Raw genomic sequence first — 25,750 nt, forward strand, 5'->3', positions numbered from 1 at the left:
GTGCCAAACTCCCACCCCCACCTGCTGTTTCTCTGGTCTTCCTTATTCAAGTAAATGATATTAACACTCTTCTACCCATTTCCCCATGTACCTTCCTCTTGCTCATCCTCAACATCCAAAAAAACTCACTAAGTTCCATCAACTCTCCTTCCCACCAATCTCTTGAATCATTATTTTTCTGATCCATCTTAGTCCATTCATGCAATATGACACAACACCACAGACTGGGAGATTTATAAACAACAGAAATTTATTTCTCAGTTTTGGAGGCTGAGAAGTCCAAGATTAAGGCACCAGCAGGGCTGGCTTTCCCTGCTTTCAGGTGGCATCTTGCCGCTGCATGCTCACATGGCAGAAGGTGGAAGGGCAAGAGGCAGCTCTCTGAATCCTCTTTTACGAGGGCATTAATCTCATTCACGAAGTTGGCGCCCTCATGACTTAATCATTTTTCCAAAGGCTCCACCTCTTACTACCATCACACCGGGGTTTAAGTTCCAACATATGAATTTTGGAGGGACATATACATTCTAACTGTAGCACCATCTCCACTGCTATCATCATAGTCCAAAAACCATCACGTCTCCTTTGGACAATTAACCATACAGATGGTCCCTAACTTACAATGGTTTGACTTAAATTTTTTCTACTTTACCATGGTGCAAAAGTGATATGCATTCAGTAAAAACAATACTTGGAGTACCCATACAGCCATTCTGATTTTCACTTTCAGTATAGTAATGCAATAAATTACATGAGATATTCAACACTTTATTATAAAATAGTCTTTGTATTTTTGTATTAGATGATTTTGCCCAACAGTAGGCTAATGTAAATGTTCTTAGCACATTTAAGGTAGGCTAGGCTAAGTTATGATGTTTGGTAGGTTAGGTGTATTAAATGAATTTTTTTTTTTTTTTTGAGATAGTCTCACTCTGTCACCCAGGATGGAGTACAGTGGTATAATCTTGGCTCACTGCAACCTCTGTCTCCCAGATTTGAATGATTCTCCTGCCTCAGCCTCCCGAGTCGCTGGGATTACAGGCATGCGCCACTACACCCAGCTAATTTTTGTATTTTTAGTCAAGGTGGGGTTTCTCCATGTTGGCCAGGCTGGTCTTGAACTCCTGACCTCAGACGATCCTCCCACCTTGGCCTCCCAAAGTGCTGAAATTACAGGTGTGAGCCACCGCACCTTGCCAGTTAAATGCATTTTTGACTTAACAATATTTTCAACTTATGATGGGTTTATTGGGACATAACCTCATCGTAAGTTGAGGAGTACCTGTGCTTATGAAGTTGTAATCTTGATATAGCCACTAGTGATGATACAGTTAAGAGTTTGGGAGGAATGGCAGTGAGTGTGTGTGTAGAGGATAAGAAGTCCACATCTGGCCAGATGTGGTGGCTTGTGTTTGTAGTCCCAGCTACTCAGGAGTCTGAGGCAAGAGAATTACTTGAACCCAGGAGGCAGAGGTTGCAGTGAGCCGAGATGGTGCCACTGCACTCCAGCCTAGGCGACAGAGTGAGACTCCATCTCAAAAAAAAAAAAATAAAATAAATATCGGTATACACATATAATTTTGAGATAAAGAGATAAATAGGAGGAGAAATAGAAGAACTGAAAGTGGTTACCTGTGAAAAGTATGAATAGGGATAGGGAAGGAAGAAAAGAGAAATGCTGGTTTTATTACAAGGTTTACATGTTAATATTACACACACATGCACAATTTTAATAAAAATAAATTTATGAAAATGTAATTATTTCATGAATTCCTAATAAACCCAGGTCATTAAATAAATCCCACTGGCTACCCTTATGCTGGTGTGGCTTTTTAAAAAATACAATATCTTCTCAACTGCAAAAATGGTTAAAGCTGGCAATGTGGAAGGACAGCTGGATAACTCTGTCATAGTCTAAACCAAGAGCTAAAAACATTATCATGAGAAGTAGCCGGGGATAGAACAAAGCTTTTTTTATTTGTGAAAATTTCTGGAAATGATATATTACTTCAAATACTACACAATTGGAAGTGATTCCAATTCCATCTTGGAATGTTGGCAACGTTTGAAATTGTTTTAAATTAAAGATATCTGTCTTAGACCATTTATGCTGCTATAACAGAACACCACAGACTGGGTAATATATAAAGAACACAAATGTATTTCTTTTTTTTTTTTTTTTTTTTTTTTTTTGAGACAGAATCTCGCTCTGTTGCCCAGGCTGGAGTGCAGTGGTGCCATCTTGGCTCAATGCAAGCTCCGCCTCCCAGGTTCACGCCATTCTCCTGCCTCAGCCTTCCGAGTAGCTGGGACTACAGGCGCCCGCCACCACGCCTGGCTAATTTTTTCTATTTTTTAGTAGAGATGGGGTTTCACCATGTTAGCCAGGATGGTCTCGATCTCCTGACCTTGTGATCTGCCCGCCTTGGCCTCCCAAAGTGCTGGGATTACAGGCGTGAGCCACCGCGCCCGGCCTAATGTATTTCTTATGGTTCTGGAGGCTGGAAAGTCCAAGATCAAGGCACTGGCATTAGTGTCTGGTGAGGACTGCTGTCTGCTTCCAAGATGATGCCTTGTTGCTGTGTCCTCACAAGGAGGAAAGTAGAAGGGCAAGGGGACCTAAACTAGTTCCCTCTAGTCCTTTTATAAAGCACTAACCCATTTTGAAGGAACCCTCATGACTTAATCCCTTCCCCAAAGTCCCTATCTCTTAATACCACCACTATAGGGATTAAGTTTCAACACATGAATTTTGGAGGGGTCAAACACATTCAAACCACAGCAATATCTTTATGTAGAGTTTAAAATATTCACGCTAGAAAAATAAAGCTAGATAAATAAAAAATCATTAACATGACAAAACATTGTAAAATAAAGCTGATCTTTATCCTTTCATCCCACTTTAACATCATCGTGTTTGAACTCAAAAAAGTGTGTAGTGTTTATTTTATTTTTAATTTAAAAACAATTAAAAAAAACAGAGACAGGGTCTCACTATGTTGCCCAGGCTGGTCTTGAACTCCTGGGCTCAAGTGATTCTCCCATCTCTGCCTCCCAAAGTGCTAGGATTACAGGCATGAGCCACTGTGTCCGGCCATTTATTTTTAAATACTCTTTGTTTTTTAGGCCCTGAACTAAGCATTTATCATTTGCCAATCTGCAGCTCAGTTTAACCCTTTCTGAGTGGGTTATTTTTAGAGTATGAGCATGTGTATTTTTTTGGTGATAGCATTGCCCTCCCAGGTTCAATCCTGGGGTGGGAGAATAAGCTAATTAGTTGTGTTCTGAGTAACCAAGGATATCCTGAAAATGCAAGGGAATAATAGGCCATTATAGGGAGGGTGTCAAGGTTGAGATCCGCAAATTTTCAAGTCAAATGGCCAGGCTTCAATCTTGGCTTCACCATTTACTGTGAATTTATTCTCTCCAAGACTCAGTTTGCTCATCTTTAAATTGGATGTGCCAGTTACTATTTTTTTTTTACTAATTTTATTAATTTCTATAACAAATTACCCCAAAACTTAGTAGCATAAGATAATCATTTATTATGTGAATGGATTCTATGGGTGAGGACTTCAGACAGAGCACAGTTAGCTTAATTTTGTACATTGTGGGGAATTTAGACAGGGCATGTCCAGGATGACTTGCTACTTCTCCACAAACTTTGTAGCCTCTCCTAGAAGACTCACTCAGATGCCTGGCGATTGCTCTTGGCTGTCAGTTGGAGGCCTCAGTGCCCATCCACGTGGGCTTCTCCATGGTCTGTCCGTGTGGGCTCCTTTGGGATCCTTCACAGCCTGCTGACTGGCTTCTCCAAAATGAGTGTCCCAAAAAGAGCAAGCCAGATGGAAGCTGTATCACCTTTTCTTATTCTAGCCTCAGAAGTTCCATAGCAACACGTTTCCTGGACGCTATTCTTTAGAAGTGAGTCACCAAGGCCATATTCAAGGGGAGAGGAATTAGATTCTACCTTTTGTGGGAGAAATGTTAAAGAATTTGCCAAGATGTAGGGACTTCTGGGTATCTGAGTGTTCACAATCAAAGTTCCCGCATTTGCCAGGTTGCCCAGGGAAACAAAAGACATCATGACAAGAAAATATTCACAAGTGAATTGACATTCCCTGCCTCCCTCAGCCCTGCAACATTCCTCCTTGCTGAAATGAAGGTCTCTCTGTGTGCACCAAGCCCCCATCAAGTCAAAATCTTTATTGGTCAGCCTCTCCCTGGTAGCCCAATGTAAATATCTGATAACACACAACACACGGCAAGTCATTTGCAAGAAATTATTGCAAGTCTTGCAGAAGATTCAGGACTTCATGCAGCCATTAAAAAGGATACTGGAAAACTGCTAGAATCATATGCAAAGCTTGAATGTAACAGAATTAGACCAGTTAATAACCAGAAAAGAGAAAATCAATAAGAATGTTATAGGCACTTCAGTAAAGAATGGTTTCAGGATGAATAAACTGCTACATGTTTGCACAATGGGAGTGTTAAACAGGTGTCAAAAGGAACAACTGTAGCAACATACAACAATATGGTAGAATCTTAACAATGTAATATCAAGTGAAAAAAGTACTAAAGACATACAGTTAAAAATAACCCTCTCTCTCTCTCTCTCTCTCTATATATATATATATATATACACACACACACACACACTACACACACATATTTTTAGGACTTTATATAGACACAAGAAAACTCTAAAACTGTATGAAAAGCAAAGTGAAGGATAATGAGCTCAGAATTCTGGATGACAATCACCTTTGCCAGGGGAGGAAGTAAATGTTGGGGGTACCATACGGCCTGATGCAAATTGCTGACCAGACACTAATTTTATTTTGGATAGGGGATTTGAAGGTATCTATATATTATTTACAATAACTAATATTTAAAAAGTAAACAAAAGAGAGCCATGCATGGACCAATGAGGGTATGTCATGAACCAGGGATTATGACCAATCTAATTGTATGTATATAAAGTAGAATTAAAAACACTGAGGAAAAAAAAACCAAGGATAGTAACATTTACCTCACAAAATTGCTGGGAAGATTAAATGAGTTAACATATTTAAAACATTCAGAACAGTTCCTGGCACATAGTAAGCACTTACACAATATAATTATGTAAGTATTTTTGTTATCATTATTTTTACTTTATGCCAAGGAGTAGCTACTATTTATTACGCATATAAAACTACTATTTATTAAGCTGTGTTGCAGCAGACACCGTTAGCTTCCTTCCCAATACCTATTTCCACCTTCTTTGCTACCAGAAGTCTGCTTTTTCTCAGGATGGCAATGAGCCCAGACCCAGGCAAAATATGTGCTTTTCCAGGTTTTTGCTTGTATCCAGGGTGTTCATGGAACACAGTTCTAGCAAATGACATATAAGCAGAAACCTGCTGGGAGATCTAGGAAGACTTTTGCCTTTCCTGGTAAGAGAAGATGATGTGGCTGGCACCATTCTCACTTCTTCCTTTTTCTTGCCTTGAACGTGGTGTGATGCCTGCAGCCTCAGCAGCTATTTTGTTACTGAAGCAACAAGCATGAAGACAAAAACAAGTAGGCTAAGGATGCCAACATGAAAGGGAGAGACTTACTTTTTACATTTTATTGATTACTCTTGAGGTTGAGTATTCTTCTAAGTATTGATATATGATTTTAAAAAATCTATGTCTAGGCTGGGCATGGTGGCTCACACCTGTAATCCCAGCAGTTGAGGAGGCCAAGGCAGGCAGATCACCTGAGGTCAGGAGTTCAAGACCAGCCAGCCAACAGGGTGAAACCCTGTCTCTACTAAAAATACAAAAATTAGCCAGGCATGTTGGCACATGCCTGTAATCCCAGCTACTAGGGAGGCTGAGGCATGAGAATCACTTGAACCCAAGAGGTGGAGGTTGCAGTGAGCCGAGATCATGCCACTGCCCTCCAGCCTGGGTGACAGAGACTCTGTCTCAAAAACAAAAGCCCTATGTCTAAATAAGTATTAAAAATTATTTTGATAAGCATACAATAAAAATTCAGTCATGGGCTGGGCACAGTGGCTCATGCCTGTAATTCCAGCAGTTTGGGAGGCCAAGGTGGGCATATCACTTGAGCCCGGGAGTTTGAGACTAGCCTGGGCAACATGGCAACAACCCATCTCTACAAAACATACAAAAATTAGCTGGGCTTGGTGGCCACGCCTGTAGTCCCAGCTACTTGGGAGGACTGCTTGAGCCCAGGAGGCTGAGGCTGCAGTGAACCATGATCGTGCCACTGAACTCCAGTCTGGGTGACAGAGCAAGACTCTGTCTTTAAAAAAAAAAAAATAAATAAATAAATAAATAAATAAAATTCTAAGATATGAGAAAGCATTGAAGCATAATGTAATTAATGATATTTGTATTTCAGTGGTACCTAAGATAATGATGCATTTTGCAGTTGATGGCACCTTAGATTTACTCAATCATGGTAAGAACTTTATATTTTCAATTGCTCTCACAAGTTGACTTGTGATCTCAGTAGAATATGTTGCTGCCAGCTCATTTCAGACCGATCTCTTGCAACACTGGGTTAGGGAGGAAAATAACAATGACAATGAACACATTATAAAGCTTTAGAGCCTAATTCATCTATATCGGTTAAGATGCTCCCCTTAAGTGGGAGGATCACTTAAGCCCAGGGGTTTCAGACCAGCCTGGGCAACATGGTGAGACCCTAGCTCATTAAAAAAAAAAAAGAATGCATTTGGCTGCAAGGAACAGAGACTCAAACAATAGTAGTTTAAACAACTAGAGATTTATTTTCTTCTTCTAACAGGAAATCTGGCAGTGGCAGCCTAGCACTTGGTCAGTAGCCTCTGGGGAGTGTGTCTGGGTGGCTAAGAAGAGGTGAGACAGAAAACTGCTGGGACTTTTTAAAGCCTTTAAGTATGTGTGACTGTTTTGCCCTCTGAACTCTTGTATTAGTCACTATTGCTCTGTAACAAATTACCTCAAACCTTAGACACTTATGATATAAAACATTTATTATCTCATAGTTTCCATGAGTCAGGAATCCAAGAGTAGCGTAGGTGGGTGGTTCTGGTTCAAGGTCTCTCACAGGGCTGCTGTCAAGCTGTTGGCTGGGGCTGGGGGCCATCTAAAGGCTCTACTTGTGGGAGGGAAGCTTCATCCAAGCTCTCTCTCTCTGACTGTTGGCAAGAAGCCTCAGTTCTTTCTTGGCTGTTGGCCAGAGAACTCAGTTCCTCACCTCCTGGGCCTTTTTATAGGCCACTTGAATTTCCTCATGACACGGCCACTGGCTTCCCCCAGAGTAACTGATGAGAGAGAGAGAGAGAGAGAGAGAGACCAAAATGGAAGCTGCACTATCTTAGAAATCTCAGAAGTGATATCCATCACTTGAAGTTTGGACATCAAGCCCTTCACAGTGACCACACTGTCTTGAAGTCTAGAACTCTTCCCTCAGATTCCAAGATTGGGTGAACTCAGGGGGCTCTATGTGACTCCATCAAGGGGCACATATTTAATTGGTCACACTCACTGACCCTGCAGGGGACTATGGGGAGAGGACAACATAAGGGTGTAAATACCAGGAGGCCAGGATTATTGAGGCAAACTTGAGGCGGCTATCACATCTCTATGTATGTATACATGTATGTGTGTGTATTTGAGAAACATGATTAATTTAAAACAGAAAAATAAATTTAAAAAAGACATAAAAACAAAACATCAAATGGTTGTTACTAATTCACTCTTCCATCAAAATATATGTACCTATCTGTTTTAGCACATATTTGCTATCATTTTGTATTACTATTTTAAGATTCTATTTTGATTTATTCTCTTCATTTAACCTAGTAGTAGGTGAAAAGTAATATTTTAATTTTTGTATCTTATTGATTATTCCTAAGGTTGAACATTTATGAAGTATTTGTTAACCAGTTTTATTGACCTTTTTGCAAGTTACGTCTTTACTTAATATATTAATGTATCAGGATATCAGCATTTTTTCAGTGTGCATGAGTTCTATATATAATAAAAGTATTACTCTTTTTTTTTTTTTTTTTTGAGACAGGGTCTTGCTCTGTCTCCCAGGCTGGAGTGTAGTGGCACAATCTTGGCTCACTGCACCTTTGACCTCCTGGGCCCCAGTGATCCTCCTGCCTCAGTCTCCCAAGTAGTTAGAACTACAGCTGCGTGACACCATACCTGGTTAATTTTTTTTTTTTAGAAACGGGGTCTCACTATGTTGCCCAGGCTAAAGGTATTACTCTTTGCCAAAGAAAAAAAAGGTGGCTGTCTATGTGGTGGGGAATATGAAGACCCTTCACTCCTCACCGGCAGAGCTCCAAGGAGGGAAGCAGGACCTCAAAAGCGACATCTCAGCATTGTACCTGGAGAGGGGACTGGACCCTGAGTACTAGGGATTCTGTCTTCCCTCCTCCAACCTCAGTAAGGATTCCTACAACTCATGTGAGGCTAGAAGCAGGTGCTGGCAGGATCCAAGGTCCCCATTCTTGGGCTGGCATGAGGCAGCTGTCAGCACTCCCAGTGATGCTACAGGTTTTCTGTTCCAGGTTCTACATCTGGATTCTGGGTCATCCCTGGGAGCCAGAGGGATCCCCAGTGATAAGAGAGATTGAATTTTTTTCTAGTCTGGCAATATCCAGGCCAATTTAATTAGATTTTAAAAATACAAATGGACATTTTGTGTATATATAAGCTTGAATTCTTAGAGACATACATTCTATATTTTCTTATTTAAAACTCCATTAACTTTTTAAAAAAGTTATTGAGATAATTTATGACCTCTTCTCACTCCTCTCCCTTGGCTTTGTATGTAACCGTGTAAATTTGCACTGTAACTAAACACTAATACAAGAGATGGCTTTATCGCGTTGTCTTTATTTTCAAAAACTAATATGAAGTCTGTTTTGGCCTGCTTCCTCAGGGAGTTAGGGAAAAATTCGATCTCAATTTTTCTTTTTTTTTTTTGGCCCACTCTTTCCCTGCCCCTTGATGGAGTCACATAGAGCCCCCTGAGTTCACCCAATCTTGGAATCTGAGGGAAGAGTTCTAGACTTCAAGACACTGCGGTCACTGTGAAGGGCTCAATGTCCAAACTTCAGTGGTCCCACTGCTCATAGCCCTGGAGACTATGGCTTAGAGCTCAGTCCCCAGCCAAGTGTCCACTCAGCTAACCCATCAAACATTCTGCCACTCTGGGGTCTGCGAGAGAGTCAAACACAGGCCCCCACAGTGGGCAGAACCTGTACCTCTCTATTCCCCCCATGGGAAGGAAATTCCACATGCTGTAGAAAGCTGGGAACCATGCTATTCACCCTCAACTTTTCAAATCAGCACTCCCTACTCACTCATATCATCTAGAGCTTTTCTTTGCCTTTAAGAGCCTAGATTTTCCAAAACAAAAGTTCTTTAACTCTCTGAGTGGGGAAGAGATGGGCAGTCTTCTTAAGCCTACAAAGAGAAAAGCCTGTCATGGTTTGGTGGTGAATCAGCTGACAAACAGGGAAACCAGCCCCAGCTTGGAATGAGGTAATTCTGACAGTAAATCACACTACTTCATACAAAGCCCTCATGATCTGACTGGGATCCAACTTTCCAGGGGTATTGCTAAGCATTCCTTCTCATGTATCTAATACTCCTACTTCCTCAAATATTTTTTCTCCCCTTCTTCACCTGCTCATCTCTCAAGGTATTCAGATCCTTAAAAAGGTGTCAGGGCTCTAGGTTGGCATCTGTAATTCCTTTGGCCTTACTTTTGTGGTCATAAGCTGACTGCCCCAGTGATTCACACCAGTATCCCAGGCAGGAGTGTGCCAGTAAGCTCTCCTCCATGTTTGTCTCTTTCATAGGAAATAAAACATTTCCCAGAAAACCCCTAGCAGTCTTCTTCTCATGGCTCATTGGTCAGAACTGGGTCACATGGCACATGTAGCTTCAGGAGAAGCTGGGAAAGCAAGTTCCTGGCAAAGTTGAATGGGATCGCCATAACTTGTTTAGGTAAATTATGATTTATGCCCACACTGTGAACACCGTTGCCCTTCCCCTACAAAAAAAAAAAAAGCCCCCTTAAAAAAGAATATGGAAGGAAATAACTAAGAAAGTCCACTACGGAGATGCTGTCCCATTAATTATTCCATCTTCTTTAATTTGGCAAGGGCTATTACTCTCTGTTTGCCCCTTCTTCCACTCTGAAACAGGGCGTTTAGTTATAAATTCGGTTGGCCAGAATAAGGTTTACATTTTCCAGCTTTCTGTGCAGCTGAGTGTGGTCATGTGACCAAGTTCTGAGACTGGATTGAAAGGGGGAAAAAATGGAGGAAACCACCAGGTATTGAAGAGAAAGGTCATGTTCTCCCTGTCCTTCATCCCAGTGTAATTGCCCAATGGGTTCCTCCTGCCTGCTACACAGACAAAACCAATTCACTGAGACCATGACACTGCAGTAAAGAAAGAGTTTAATTGATATGAGGCTGGCCATATCACATGGGATGATATGGAGTTATTACTCAAATCAATCTCCCCAAAGGCTCAGAGGTTAGGGTTTTGTTTTGTTTTGTTTTTTGAGACAGAGTTTCTCTCTTGTTACCCAGGCTGGAGTGCAATGGCGTGATCTTGGCTCACCGCAACCTCCGCCTCCCGGGTTCAAGCGATTCTCCTGCCTCAGCATCCCAAGTAGCTGGTATTACAGGCATGTACCACCACACCTGGCTAGGGTTTTTCAAGGATAGTTTGGTGAGCAGAGGACTAGGGAATGGGTGGTGCTGACTGGTGGGGAATGCCATCATAAGGATGCAGAAAACTCCTTGTGTGCTGAGTCTGCCTCTGGATGGGGGGGTGCACAGGATCGGTTCAGTCAGGAGCCAGGAGCCCACATGGAGTCAGCCAGTCCTCAGAAATGCAAGTCTGAAAAGACATCTCAAAAGGCCAATCTTAGGTTCTACAGTAGTGATGTTATCTACAGGGGAACTGGGGAAGTTACAAATTTTGTGACCTCTGGAACAGTGGCTGGTTATCATTTAACTCCACCTACATTTTAGTAGAACTCAGGCCCCTCTCATAATCCTAACCTTGTGGCCTTTTATTAGTTTTACAAAGGTGGTTTAGTTTTGGGAAGGGCTATTGTCATCTTTGCTTTAAGGTTAAAATGTAAACTAAATTCTTTCCAAAGTTTGGCTTATGCATAGGAATGAACAAGGAGAATTTGGAGGTTAGAAGCAAGAAGGAGTCAACTGTGTCAGATTTCTCTTACTGTCGTAGTTTTGCAAAGGCAGTTTCACCAGAGGCTGAACCCTATGGGAGAAAAACTGTAAACTTCTTTCACATGAGGAAGAAAAACCGTAAACTTCTATTGTGTCTAAAGCACTATTATTTTCCAGCTACACTTATAGCCTAACAAATACAACTGCCTCCAATCCTTGGCCTATAAACATGTTGAAGTCTCGTCTACCTCAACTTCTCCCTTGACCCCATGTTTCTCTCTAATTTACTTTCAGTCTTTCTCTGCGTAAGTCAGAGCAAGCAACAAGTGCCAACTCTCGGCTGATTTAAGCAGAAAAACCATAGCTCACAGACTTGTGGAGAAATCTGGAGAATCATATGTGTGTTGGCTGTATATTATCACAATAACATCACATAAACAACCATAAAACCAGAATGGCATGTAACAATGGACATGGATTTAATACACAAGTTTGTGAGGTTCAGTTTATCTGGGGCTGGGCTGGGCTGAGCTGAGCTGATCTCAGCTGGACTCACTCAAGTGTCTGAGGTCAACTGTTGGTTGGCCAGGCAATTCTGTTGATTTTGGCTCAGCTAATTCATATGTCCAAGGCTCAACTGGCTGTTGGCTGAACTAGGACGGCCTCAGCTGGGATAACTTAGGGAGACTTGGCCTAGTTCCACATTTTTCATCATCCAGCAGGCTAGCCTAGACATGTTCTCATGGCAATGACAGAGAGCAACAGTGACAGCAAGCCAATCACACAAGTGCTTTGCAAGCCATGGCTTGGGTAATGTTTACTAACATCCCACTGAACAAAGTAAGTCAAAAGGGTGAGCCCAGTCAGAATGAGGAAGTCCAACAAGATGAGATCCTCCAGCGAAGAATTAAGATCGTTAATGCAACCAATCTACCATACTATGTTCAGAGGTTTTTCCTTACAGGGCGGTAGGTAGCCCCAACATCACATCACAGAGCTGGGTCACTGAAGACACTGCCACTGCTGCTAATGAGCATTTGACTCCATAGGTACACTGAGAGGCCCAGCACCAGATCCTGAATGTTGCTGTTGCCACAGCTATTCTCCCAAACTGGGGGTTGCTGCCATGCTGGCATTGCCCATCAGTGGAATGGATTCTGTGCTACTTCTGCTTCTTTGCATCACAAACTCCTCCCGATTCGAAGTCTAGAGTGGGTGCATTTTATTAGCAGAGCCTACAACATGTGCCATGACTTAGTTCACAGGAAGGTTGGGAAAATAAGTAGCTGGTGTTTTCAGCTATAATACTAGGAGGTGGGCTCTGCTTCTCACAGAGTTTCATAGAGTGAGAAATTCTCCATATGTGGGAAAGGGATTTATATCATGGGCAGCAAAAACACCAAAACAGAACAACAGTGACAATAAGGAAGAGGAGGAGCAGGAGGAGGAGGAGGAGGAAGAGCACGAGGAGGAGGAGGAGGAGGAGGAGGATATCTACTAGCCTCTCATTTTCTTTTCTTTTCTTTCTTTCTTTCTTTTTTTTTTTTTTTTGAGACGGAGTTTTGCTCTTGTTGCCCAGGCTGGAGTGCAATGGCGCGATTTTGGCTCACTGCAACCTCTGCCTCCCGGGTTCAAGTGATTCTCCTGCCTCAGCGTCCCGAGTAGCTGTAATCACAGGCGTGCACCACCAAGCCTGGCTAATTCTGTATTTTTTTTAGTAGAGAAGGGGGTTTCTCCATGTTGGTCAGGCTGGTCTCGAACTCCTAACCTCAAGTAATCCACCTGCCTCGGCCTCCCAAAGTGCTGGGATTACAGGTGTGAGCCACTGCGCCCGGCCAACAGGCTCTCATTTTCTTGACAGCTAAGTTTCTTGAAAGCGTATTCTTGGCTCACTTTTCTCTTCTACTTCTCCTCTAATTCTCTCCTGCAGTAATCAGCTTTTGCCACAATAATGATGCAAAATTCAGTGGCTTAAAACCACAAGCATCTATTTTTCTTATTCAAGCTTCAGGCTGAAGGTTGCCTGGAGTGGGTTCCAGGCTTCAGTCTGGATTTTTGTCTGCTCCCACATGTCTGTTATTTTCCTTGGGCCAGTAGCTCCCCAGGGCATGCTCTTCTCATAGTGCAGGCATGGGAGTGGAAACATATGATACTTCTTGAGGCAAACTGTTACTTTTGCTCACATTCCACTGGCCAGAAGTCTTGCAGGGAAATATACTCCATCTACTCTCATGCACTGCAAGAGGGAGTGAAAAACTGACAACAATAATCTAGTCTACTTCTACTCTTCATCTGGCTTCTGACCCTGCTGTGCCATTAGGATCAACCCACAATTGCCAAATCAAATAGACATTTCTCAGGCTGGGCATGGTGGTTCATGTCTGTAATCCCGGCACTTTGGGAGGCCGAGGCAGGAGGATCACTTGGGCTCAGGAGTTTGAGACTAGCGTGGGCAACATAGTGAGACCCTATCTCTACAAAATAATTTTAAAAATTAGCTGATGTGGTGGCACGTGCTGTGATCCCAGCTATTCAGGAGGTTCAGGTGGAAGGATCGCTTGAGCATGGGAGGTCGAGGCTGCAGTGAGCCATGATTGTGCCACTGCATTCTAGCCTGGGCAACAGAGCAAGACTCTGCCTCAAAAAAAAAAAAAAAATTCTCAGAAGATGGGGAGACAGCCAGGTGCCGGGTCCTGCAGTACCTATCAGGCATGGTTAGGAGTTTGGATTTCATTCTAAGTGTAGCAGAAGCCATTTAATAGATATGTGACTAGAGTGGTCCTTCTACAATGCAGATCTGGTCATGTCATGTCCCTGCTTAAACTGGCAATGAATGTCCCATTGCCTAGAGGAAAAGGTAACATAAGACTTACATGGCCTTAGAAGTCTACTATGATAGACCCCTGCTGCAGTATCTTTTGTCCCTGCACACCATTCCTTGTACTCTTTGGTCTTACCATGTAGAGCTACTTATGGTTAATTTTAGTTTGGATTCTCCAAGAAGCTGACCCTGAGACAAGGATTTGAGTGCAAGTAGTTTATTTGGAGGTGACAGAAACACGAGTGGGGAAAGAGGTAGAAGTGATATAGGGGAAGGAAGGCAGTCAATAAAGGGCGAACTTTTTTACTTTTTTTTTTTTTTTTTGAGATGGAGTCTCACTCTGTCGCCAGGCTGGAGTGTGGTGGCAGCTCACTGCAACCTCCGCCTCCCAGGTTAAAGCAATTCTACTGCCTCAGCCTCCCAAGTAGCTGGGACTACAGGTGCGTGCCACCACAACCAGCTAATTTTTGTATTTTTGGTAGAGACGGGGTTTTACCATGTTGGCCAGGATGGTCTCGATCTCCTGACCTCATGATTCACCCACCTTGGCCTCCCAAAGTGCTGGGATTACAGGCGTGAACCCGGCAAGGGAAAACTATTAAGCCAACTACCACAATGGACAACAGGAGCTTAATCCTGTAAAAAAACTCTGAGAAACACACACCTCAGAATTATCCCCTCTAAGTGTTGAAGGAGCTTGGGTGTTTACCAACTCCTGAGAGTCAGTCACTAGTTGAGGGCTGCTCCCAGGAGGAGTTAACTCTTAGACATTTCCAGTATGCCGTGAGTGTGAACAGCATGGTTTTCCATAGTTCTTGGGAGCTGGGGGAAGAGCCTTCAGGCAAAGAGATGCACTTAGCACATGAAGAGGATGAGGGATGTGGGTGAGGTACTGACAGCATCTCCTACCGTTTCTCATATGGAATTTCTCCTTGTAGACATCCATAGTTCCATGTAGGTTTCATTCTTCTGCCTAGGATGCTTTTCCCTCCCTCTTTACCTAGTAAAATCACACTCATCTTTCAAGGCCTTCCTCAGCTTCCCAATCAGAGAGGATCATGCTCCACTCTGTGTTTTCTTAGGACATATTATAGTATACACCTCCATTTTTATCACTTGTCATGCTGCTTTACTTACTAACCAGACTCCTCTACTAGATTATACACTTGTTGAGGACAGGGGCTGTATGTTTATAGTTCTTAATATAGTTTAGTGCCAGGAATATAGTAGATGTTCAATAAAAGCTAGTTAGAATAATTAATTTCTATCTACAGTGTGTGGCAATGATCTGGTGCAGTGCTGCATTGAATTGAGGTCAACCTGAGGCAAAATCATATTTTTTTACCCCCATTCTCACCTTCATGGCATTCCCCTCCCTTCACTCACCCAATACCTTGCTCTTCTTTCTCTCTAGCCTAATATCAAAATCTGCTTCTAGATACTTCTCTTACATTAAAGGAGCACAAGAAATAGGAAACCTGGGATGCTATTCATCTGCCGCTGGCTAGCTTGAGGGTCCTCAGGCAAGCCTCTTCCTCTCTTTGAGCTTCAGTCTTCTCATCTGTAAAATGATTTTCAATGTTCCTGCCAATTACTAGGGGTCTCTTTAAGAATATCTCTATAAGGATGGCGAACAAGGAACTGGCAACAGTGGTTGCCTCTGGGGAGCAAAATAGGTGGCAATGGGCAAAAAGTTGTGAGGGAGATCAACTTTTTCTTTATATCCTGCATGAGCTTCCTAGGACTTCTCTGCAACAAATAACAACAAACATAGTGGCATAAAACAATAGACATTTGTTCTCTTAAGGTTCTGGAGGCTAGAAGTCCTAAATCAAGTAAACTCATGCTTCAAAGGCTCTAGCAGAGAATCCTTTCCTGCCTGTTCTGGGTTCTGGTGGCTCCAGGTATTCCTTGGCTTGTGGCTGCATCACTCCAGTCTGCCTCTGTGGTCACACTGCCTCCTTCTCTTCTGTCTGTATCTTCTCTCATAAAAGAACACTTGTCGTTGGATTTGAGACCCAGCCAAGCAGTCCAAGATGATCTCATCTCAAAATCTTTAACTTAATATCTGTTAAAGACCCTTTTTCTGAATAACATAACATCCACAGGTTCCAGGGATTTTAATGTAGACATATCTTTTTTGGGGCCACAATTAAGCATATCCATTTGTAGACTTTGAATTTGTGCCATGCAGAAATTTATGACAATAGAAAGGAAGAAAGGAATATTTCTTTTCTTTCTTCTTCTTCTTTTTTTTTTTTTTTTTTTTTTTTTTGGGGAGACAGAGTCTCACTCTGTTGCCTACATTGGAGTGCAGTGGTGCAATCTTGGCTCACTGCAACCTCCACTTTCCAGGTTCAAGCAATTCTCCTGCCTCACCCTCCCAAGTAGCTGGGCCTACAGACACGTGCCACCATGCCCAGCTAATTTTTTTGTATTTTAGTGGAGACGGAGTTTCACCATGCTGGCCAAGCTGGTTTCGAACTCCTGACCTCAAGTGATCCACCCGCCTCAGCCTCCCAAAGTGCTGGGATTACAGGTGTAAGCCACCGCACCCAGTGGAAGGAAGATTTCTATGTGACTGAACAGAGACTAAGATTTCTACTTTTCTGCTTCCTGTTCAACCAAATTTTGTTCTTCCCTTAGGATCTGACTTTGAACTACCTTTTCCCTCCAGTTTTTATTTACTGTTGAAACCATGTTATAGGAAATAAAAATGGAACTCTCATCCCCTGTGGTTGGAAGTGTAAAGTAGTATGACCACTTTGAAAAACAGTTGGGCAGTATTTTGCAAAGTTGAACTTACGCATACACTCCAGACCACCAATTCCACTTCCATGTCAACAACCTAGAGAAATCTTTCTAGTTGTTCACTTATCCAGAAGACACACATAAGAAAGTTTGTAGCCGCAGAGTTCATAGTGGCACAGAATGTGAAACAACCAAATGTCCATCAGTAGTAGCATAGATAAAATATGGTATTATAAAATGGACTATTACAACAGTGAAAATTAGTGAACTATAGCTGTGCTCATCAACATAGGCAAATATCAAAATCATATTATTGTCTAAAAGAATCAGGCAACAGAAGAGTAGATATATACAATATTAATAGTATGTTACTTAAGGTTACAAACATAGGTAGAAAATATAAAAACAAGGGAATTATTAATACAAAATTCTGCAGAGTGGTTACATCTGAAAGAGAGAGAAAAGGGGAATGCCCATAGGAAGGGACCCCTAAGAGGCTTCTAAGGTATTGGTAATATCCTGTTGTATAGCATGGGGAGTGGATACACGAATGCAAATGTTATTAATCAAACTGTGCATATTAATTTTATACATTCTCTTGTGTGTATGATATATTTAACATCCCATGAAAAAATTCTACTATAGGTGAGGATGTGGAGCAATGGAAACTCACATTCATTGCTGTGAGGATAAGTTTGAAAAGCCATTTTGGAGAACATTTTGCAACATTTAGTAAAGTGGAAGTTGTACATGTTCTGTGATTTAGCAACGCCTTTCCTAGATATTCCTAGGTACTGTACCTTAAAACAGTGCTTTTCAAACATGCTGATCACAACCTCTTATTGAGAAGTACATTTTACATCACAACCAAGTATCTCTCTCAGGCGTGCATGTGCGCACACACACACATGTATGTATGTGTAAGTGTAAAAAAGCTGGGAAAAAATTTTGCAAAACAATGCCCATATTACATGCAACACATTCTGATCTTTTCTATTTCTGTCTATTCTATTTCATTAAAGGTCCCAACCTTTAAGTTTACTTTAATTCATTAGTAGTTGATGCTATGGAGTGTTTGTGTCCTCTCAAAATTGGATTTAGACACATATGTTGAAATTAATCACCAATATGATGGTATTACGTGGTAAGATATTTGGGAGGTGATGAAGGTAGATTACTGCCCTTTTAAGAGGGGCTCCAAAGAGCTGCCTGACCCTTTCCACCATGTGGGGACACAGCCAGCAGGTGTTATGTATGAACCAGGAAATGGGCCCTCACCAGACACCAAATCTGCTGGCATCTTGATCTTGTACTTCCTAGCCTCCAGAACTGTAAGAAATACATGTCTGCTGTTTACAAGCTATCCAATCTATGATATTTTGTTTTTTATTTTTTCATGTCAGACAGGTAATGTGCCGACGTCTTCACAAGGTTTGAGGGAGGCACATCTCACATATGGGCATGAACACCCATTCATCTTGCTTACGAACTGCAAAAGGACTGATCTATGATATTTTGTTATAGCAGCCTGAATGGACTAAGACAGTTGAGAAACCATAATTTGAAAAAAACTGCACTAGAGAAAAATTTCCATGAGATAATGTATAAAAGAATGTTGAATGAGTAATGCTCAAAATAAAAATAACAGGAAATGAGAATTGAGGAATATTCACATAATGGAACGATATATTGCAGTTAAGATGAGTAAACTAGAGCTCAATGTATTAACAGAATGTTGAGTGAAAAAGCCAGTTGCTGAAGCATATGTACAGTATGATGTTATTTATAAAGTTTCAAAACATGAGAAACATGTTGTTTATGGATACACACATATGTAATAAAACTCTAAAACACGCATGGGAATGCTGAACATGTAACTCAGGATCGTGGTTTCCACTGGAGAGAGGGAGGGGAGTGAGATCAGAGAGGAACAAAATGGAACTTTAATTATATTTTAAGATTTTTTGTTTATTAATCTCTTTCTTATTTGTTCTTTATTATTTATTGCAGGAGATGGCAAATTACCAACGATTGGCCAAATCTGGTATGCTATTTTTATATGACCTAGGAGATAAAAATGGATTTTACTTTTTTTTTTTTTTTTTTTTGAGACGGAGTTTCACTCTTGTTGCCCAGGCTGGAGTGCAATGGCGCGATCTCAGCTCACTGCAACCTCCGCCTCCCAGGTTCAAGCAATTCTTCTGCCTCAGCCTCCCGAGTAGCTGGGATTACAGGCATGCGCCACCATGCCCAGCTAATTTTGTAATTTTAATAGAGACAGGGTTTCTCCATGTTGGTCAGGCCAGTCTCGAACTCCTGACCTCAGGTGATCCGCCTGCCTCGGCCTCCCAAAGTGCTAGGATTACAGGCGTGAGCCACTGCGCCCGGCCTGGATTTTACATTTTTTAATTGTTGAAAAACTTGAAAGAAGAATAATATTCCATGACATGTAACATAAAGTTCAAATTTCAATGTGGATAAAATAAGTTTTATTAGAACACAGCCCCAAGAGCTTATTTATTGTCTATGGTTGCTTTCACACTACAATGGCAGACATGAATAGCTGCAACAGAGACCATACGGCTGGCAAAGCCTAAAAATATCTACAATCCTGCCCTTGATATAAGAAGTCTGTCAACCCCTGGTTGACATATATACACACATGTATACATACATAACATACATATACATGTATGCATATATATGCATACACACATATGTCAACATGTATATGTTGTGAGGGGTGTGTGTGTGTGTGCATGTATGTGTGTGTGTGTGTATATATATATATATATATATATTTTTTTTTTTTTTGACAGGATCTCACTCTGTCACCCAGGCTGGAGTGCAATGGCACAATCTCGGCTCACTGCAACCCCCGCCTCCTGGTCTCAAGTGATCCTCCCACCTCAGCCTCTGAGTAGCTGGGACCACAGGTGTGTGCCACCACACTCCACTAATTTTTTGTATTTTTGATAGAGATGGGGTTTTGTCATGTTGCCCAGGCTGGTCTCGAAATCCTGAGCTCAAGTGATCCACCTGCCTCAGCCTCCCAAAGTGCTGGGATTGCAGGTGTGAGCTACTGTACCCAGGTGATGTATATTTTATAATATTAAAAAACAGTGACATTAAAGAAAAGTTCCAGAAGTACCAAGATGTATAATTCTACCCTCTACCAAAATTTGCTTAATTTTTCCACGTTTTCTTCCAATCTTTGACAAAACCCATATATTCTTATTGAAATCATGCAAAGATATTTTATACTCTACCTTTTCCCTGCTGTAGATCATTTCATACACCTTTTTGATGTGCTATGTAGCATTCAAATTTGCCCTCTTTAATGGTATAACATGGTTCAAGTTTATAAACTGCACACCATAATTTACGTAACTGCCTTCTCATGTTTAAATCTTCATATTCTTTTCATTTTCCCCTGTTTATTATTGGTTGCAAGGCAAAGAATATCTTTGTACACAGAGATTTTCCCCTTTCTTCTTGCCAGGTACGGTGACTTCTTTTCTTAGAATAAATTCTTAGGAACGAAATACCTAGTTTTCCCTTCACCCCCCAAATTCTAAAAACTTTCTCTTCCTCTGTTTATTCCTATAACCTCTTACTTCTTCAGTCTTCTTGCTTATCCCCTTGCCTTCTCTAATAGAACTGATCTCTGCCATTGGCTCTTACGGTGGTTGTTTAGATACTATAAAGCTCTCTTGCTGTTAAATCCCAGCTTGACCTCACTATGTCTTAGGTGGCCCAACATTGCACAGTGCATTGTGAGGGCTGCTTCTTGCTCTCATTTCTTAACCCTTCCCCTCATCACAGCGTCTACTTCCTTCCTTCCACTCCACTCCTTCGCTAAGGTTAAAGTCTGCCAGTGATCTCTCTGTTAAGTCCAAAGGCTTTTTTCTCTATTTTTATCTTCCCATTGGAGCTCCCGTCCTGAAGTGACTTTCCTCCTACAGTTCTTCAGGCCTTTCTCTTTCCTTTTCTCTCCCTACTCAAGGATTATCTCTTTCATAAAACTTTTTCTAAGGGTTGAGATATGCCTACCTCTTTTGAGTCCACAGTCAACCCAGGCATATCTCATCCCTTAACTATACTTTGCCACATTTTAAGTTGTTTAACCCTCTTGAATGAAGATGAAGTTGAGCGGGGGAAAGTAAAGACTTGCAGAAGCCTCTACTTACAGTTTCAAAATAAACTCTTGAGATAAATTAAACAATCACAGGCCACACTGTATTAGTAACAGAAGATCTACAAAGTGAGGTCCATGGATCAGCAGCATCAGTGTCACCTGGGAGCTTGTTAGAAATTCTGAGTTGTAGGCTCCACCTCAGACCTCCTGAATCAGAATCTAGGTTTTCAATATAATCCTCAGTGATTCACATGTGCAATATTGTATAGGAAGCACTGGTCTAGTGGACCAGTGAATGTCTGCCCAGAAGGACCTCCATCAGAAGGCCTCTAAGGACCCCTTGGGAACCTCAAACCAATGATTTACACCTCTTGCTGGGCAAGGGTGGCTGCCATACCTATCAGCCCTTTGATGACAGCTACCAACTGATCTCCTGACTAGGTGGGTGGCCTCCCTCCCTCATCATTCCAGGTACAGGCACATTCCTTTGAAGCTGCAAAAGAGTTTGAAGAATACAGTCTTTCTCAGAGAAGACTGTTTTTCAACCAAGGATGTAGGCAAGGATGTAGAATCATTGGTAAAGTGGACACATCCTACTAGGGGTTAGGAAACACTGTTTCTATCATCTTTCCTAACCAAAAAATATGTGAACAACATAGAATCTAAAGACAAGAAATATTTATATTCTTCCTTCTTTCACTCAGTAAATATTTACTAAGCACTCACTATGTTCCAAACACTTCTAGGTGCTGGGGATACAGCGGGGAACAAAACAAAGTCCCAGTCTTAGTGGGGTTCACAATCTCTAGGGCAGCAGTCCCCAACCTTTTTGGCACGTGGGACCAGTTTCATGGAAGACAACTTTTCCACGAAAATTTTGGGGGAGGGGGGTTAAAGGATGAAACAGTTCCACTTCAAATCACAAGGCATTCGATTCTCATAAGGAGTGCGCAACGCAACTTAGATCCCTTGTATGAGCAGTTCACAATAGGGTTCAAACTCCTATGAGAATCTGATGCTGCTGCTGATCTGACAGGAGGCGGAGCTCTGGCAGTAATGATTGCATGCCCACCCGCCGCTCACCTCCTGCTGTGCGGCCTGGTTCCTAACAGGCAACAGACAGGTGGCCTCTATTCTAGCGGATGGAGATGGACAGCAAACAAGTACATAATATGGCCTGTAGTGATAGCGCTTTAAAGAAAAATAGAGCCAGGCAATAAGACCAATGGGCATGGCTGCAGCAGATTAAGCAAGAAAGAAAGCATAATGAGATGAGACTGGAGAGGTGAATGGAGCCAAGTCATGTAGGGTCTTTAAGGAGCTTGGATTTTATGCCAAGTACAATGCGGGGGCCATTGCAAGGTTTTGAGCAGAGGAGTGACATGATATGGTTTACATTTTAACAGGGTGTCTCTGGGCTGGGTGCGATGGCTCCCACCTGTAATACTAGCTCTCTGGGAGGCCAAAGGTGGTGGATTGCTTGAGTTCAGGAGTATGAGACCAGCCTGGGCAACATGGTGAAACTTCATCTCTACAAAAATACAAAAAATTAGCTGGCCATGGTGGTATGTGCCTGTTAGTCCCAGCTACTCAGGAGGCTGATGTGGGAGGATTGCTTGAGCCCGGGAGGTGGAGGTTGTAGTGTGCTGAGATCATGTCACTGGACTCCAGCTTGGGTGACAGGGCAAGACCTGGTCTCAAAAAAAAAAAGGTCTCTCTGGTTGGTATATGGGGAATGGACTCTAAGGGGGTAAGAGTGGAAGCAGGGAGCCAAACAGCAGGCTGCTGTAAGCAGGCGTGTGGTTGGTGAAGATTAGGGTGACCAAGTGGTAGTGGTGAAAAAGGCTCCAACAATCTCAATTTCCCTATTTAAAAAGTCATCACAAGGTAACTGATGTGAATTTTTAAAAAATCTTGGAGGGGAAACTGATATAGAAAACAAACTGTAGAAATAACAGGGCTTTTCTGGGTTGAGCACTGTTAACAACACCCCCTGGGAATCAGTGTTATTTAACATTTCATAAAAGATTAAGAAAAAGGAGTATTTTGAGATATGTCTAGGTACACAAATTATACTTTGCTTTCTACATAGTAAAATGTCAAATCAATAGGAAGCAGCTTCTGGAATATCTCTAAAGCCATGTGCATAAGCTGGAAAGTGGCAGGTATCCTGTCACATGGATGAGTGTATGGCAGCTCACATAGGGGAAGACAATTCAGAGGATACCTTTAAGACAATGAACTCTGAACTGCTGGTTGCCACCAAGGTAAGGAATCTAGAAGTTGTTTTAGATTAATCCTTCAAGACGTCAACTCTTCTAAAGTCCAAACAGCCAGCAAAAGGTCTGGCTGTCCAGAATAAAGACAAAACATGAGCCTTAACAAAGCCTCAGTACGTCCCTCTTTGGGCTTAGTGTGCAGTGCTGGTCACTGCATCCTAAGAAAAAGAAGCGCCAGAGAAAGGCAGGTAAAATGATTAAAAGAATAGAGGGGCTTTTTTTCTCTGGGTTAAATGCCCATAAAGAATATAAGATGCTTTTATAGCATGAAAGACTCAGAGGAAGTAAAAATAGCCCTTGTCATCCAATCCTATAATTCTAAAATTAGGGGACAAAAGAAGCTTGAAAATGGGAGTAATGAAGAAACCGTCGTTGGAGGACATACAAAAGAAGGTCCTTCTTTGGCTGGGGCCGGGGGTCGGGTCTTTAAGTATTCTCCAATATGTGGAAGTACATGTGGTAGCTGTAAATGGAGGGTGGGGGTGGGGGTGGGGGACACGCAGCCCACCTCAACAGTCCTTTGAAGGGACAAAAACCACTCTGGACTGGTGCCCGCCTTCCCTCTCTCCCCAAATCACCACGGAATACAACCACAGAAACTCAAAACCAGCAAAAAACACTGACAAGACATTCAAAGGATTCAAAATGCTAATACTAAATCTCATTGTCTGGGAAAATTAAATTGAAAATAAATTCAAGGGTGCAAGATTTATAATAGATTAACAAGGGAAATTAAGGATGTTGGTGGGGCCGGGAGGAGATACATCCTTAACTTTGTGATTCACACGATGGAGCAATACTGTGTCCTTCAAAGAAATGGTATTTGGTAATCTGAGTTGGACAGCTATCATAAACCATTTCCTATACACTGTTAGCATAGTCAGAAAGGGAGAGTTATGGATTGACATGGGGATTAGATCATTTGAATTTTTCACCCACAGCACAAGTCCTTCAATCGTTTTCAATAAACAGAGGGAGAGGGAGACTCTGATGAACCGTTGCTCACGTGTTGAACAGTTAGCAATCCCGGGCTATCGGGTCCCTGCTGACGTTCCTTCAGAAAAACGAATGGACATCTAAACGGAATGAGGAAGGGAGGGTAATAACCAGAGTGTAATTGAATTGAGAGATGTTAAAAATGGGCCACAACCAACACATGGGCCCTTACTTTTAGGTGAAAGATTCCTATATATAAATACATAGTATGCTCTCTCTTGCCAAGAAATATTAGCCTAAGGAACTTCATTCCTCACAAAGAAGATAATCCCCTCTCTTCCTGCCCATAGGTCCCTTATCTTACCTGCTTCTTCCCTCTCTCGGGTAGGAACTTTGAGCCCCGCCTCTCTGCTCGTCCAAGCTCCGCCTTCCCCGTCCACCTGTGTGCCCAGCCCCTGACGTTGCCCGTTGGCTTCAGCAGCCTGCAGGATTCCGGCTCCCGATTGGTCGGCCCGTCCACGGCTTGCGCAGCTCACCAATGGCAGCGGTGCTGGGTGGAGGGGTGCCCACATCCAAGATGGCGTCCCCAGGAGCTGGGAGCGGGTGACCGGCGGCGGGGAAGCGGCCTGGGTTGGCCCTCAGATTGCGGGGTCTGGGGGCATCTCGCCGGGCAACCCCTTGGCCCGCCTACAAGGCCTTCCCCAGGCCAGAGCAATGGCCGCTGAGAACAGCAAGCAGTTTTGGAAGAGGAGCGCTAAGCTGCCGGGGAGGTGAGCCCAGGACGCTGAGAGGGAGAGGGGATTGGACCAAACCCTTCCAGATCCTAATCCCTAAATCCCGCGGGCCTGGGGCGCCGCAGAGGCCGGAAGACTGGTTTGGGGAAGCTGGGACTGCCAGGTGGCGGCAGGGCAGCTGTCAGGCAGAGAAGCGAACAGCGAGCTTTGGGGACGGCTGGATGTGGGTGTAGACCAGGGTCTGGGGGCGGAGGTTTCAGGAGGGGTGACCTCAGCGGGAAGGTGGCCGAAGATTGGGTGTAAAGGGGAATGGAGTTGGGTGAGTAGTCAGTGTCGGCCCTGGTCTCGGAGGTTCCTCCCCAGAGCTGCTTCCCACTCTAATTAGGACTCCCTCTCAGGGGTGCCCACCACGCACAGGTGGTTGGTCGCTCGAGGATGGCCCCTTCCCTTGCTCCCCGAGGTCGGCGCTTACCCGAAGGATTCCGGTGGAAGTTTGGGGCCGCCTGCCGAGAGGGTTAGGCAGGAAAAGTGAGGACGATTCTCAACCCTGACCTTACTTTATCTTGAGTTGGCCCTTTCCCACTAGGAATTATTACAAGATGACCACAGAATCAGGGTTATTCCTTTGGCATTTTCTAAGGATTTGTCCAACCCCAAGTGACTTCTTCCTCCTCTGCATTGTAATGCACTTCTTGTGCAAATGCACTAAATTCGTTCATTCTTCAGTTGTTTAACTGGAGAGCAGACCCCCTAAGACTACCCCCACCCTCTTTTCGGTGTATGTTGAGACTTTTGGCAAATTATCCATCCATCAATCTACTGTTGGTTTACTGTTTCAGTTTATTTTGGGCAAAGTCCTGAGAAGTATAAGGAAGA

The 25,750-nt window shown here is 42.7% G+C and overlaps 2 protein-coding genes and 1 non-coding gene across 5 annotated transcripts in view; 1 reads left to right on the forward strand and 2 right to left on the reverse strand.

Annotated features, from left to right (window-relative positions):
* TMEM217 (transmembrane protein 217) overlaps positions 1 to 25,081 on the reverse strand; it is a 45,666-nt gene extending 20,585 nt beyond the window's left edge. For 2 of the 3 annotated variants that reach the window (XM_054490768.2, XM_054490766.2), the window contains exon 1: positions 24,505 to 25,081. In XM_054490768.2, the coding sequence (XP_054346743.1) occupies positions 24,505 to 24,712 (208 nt within the window). In that variant the 5' untranslated portion in view covers positions 24,713 to 25,081. The remainder of the gene's footprint in view (positions 1 to 24,504) is intronic. The other variant, XM_054490767.2, reaches the window with a different exon arrangement.
* On the reverse strand, positions 18,185 to 18,288 carry LOC129039790 (small nucleolar RNA U13). The gene has a single exon (XR_008503489.1). It is a non-coding gene; the product is annotated as a small nucleolar RNA U13 (small nucleolar RNA).
* TBC1D22B (TBC1 domain family member 22B) overlaps positions 24,623 to 25,750 on the forward strand; it is a 77,455-nt gene continuing 76,327 nt past the window's right edge. The window contains exon 1 of the mRNA XM_054490761.2: positions 24,623 to 24,910. Within this exon, the coding sequence (XP_054346736.1) occupies positions 24,855 to 24,910 (56 nt within the window). The 5' untranslated portion in view covers positions 24,623 to 24,854. The remainder of the gene's footprint in view (positions 24,911 to 25,750) is intronic.

This window comes from Pongo pygmaeus, chromosome 5 (genome assembly GCF_028885625.2).
Source record: "Pongo pygmaeus isolate AG05252 chromosome 5, NHGRI_mPonPyg2-v2.0_pri, whole genome shotgun sequence".
Classification (NCBI taxonomy): Eukaryota; Metazoa; Chordata; class Mammalia; order Primates; family Hominidae; genus Pongo; species Pongo pygmaeus.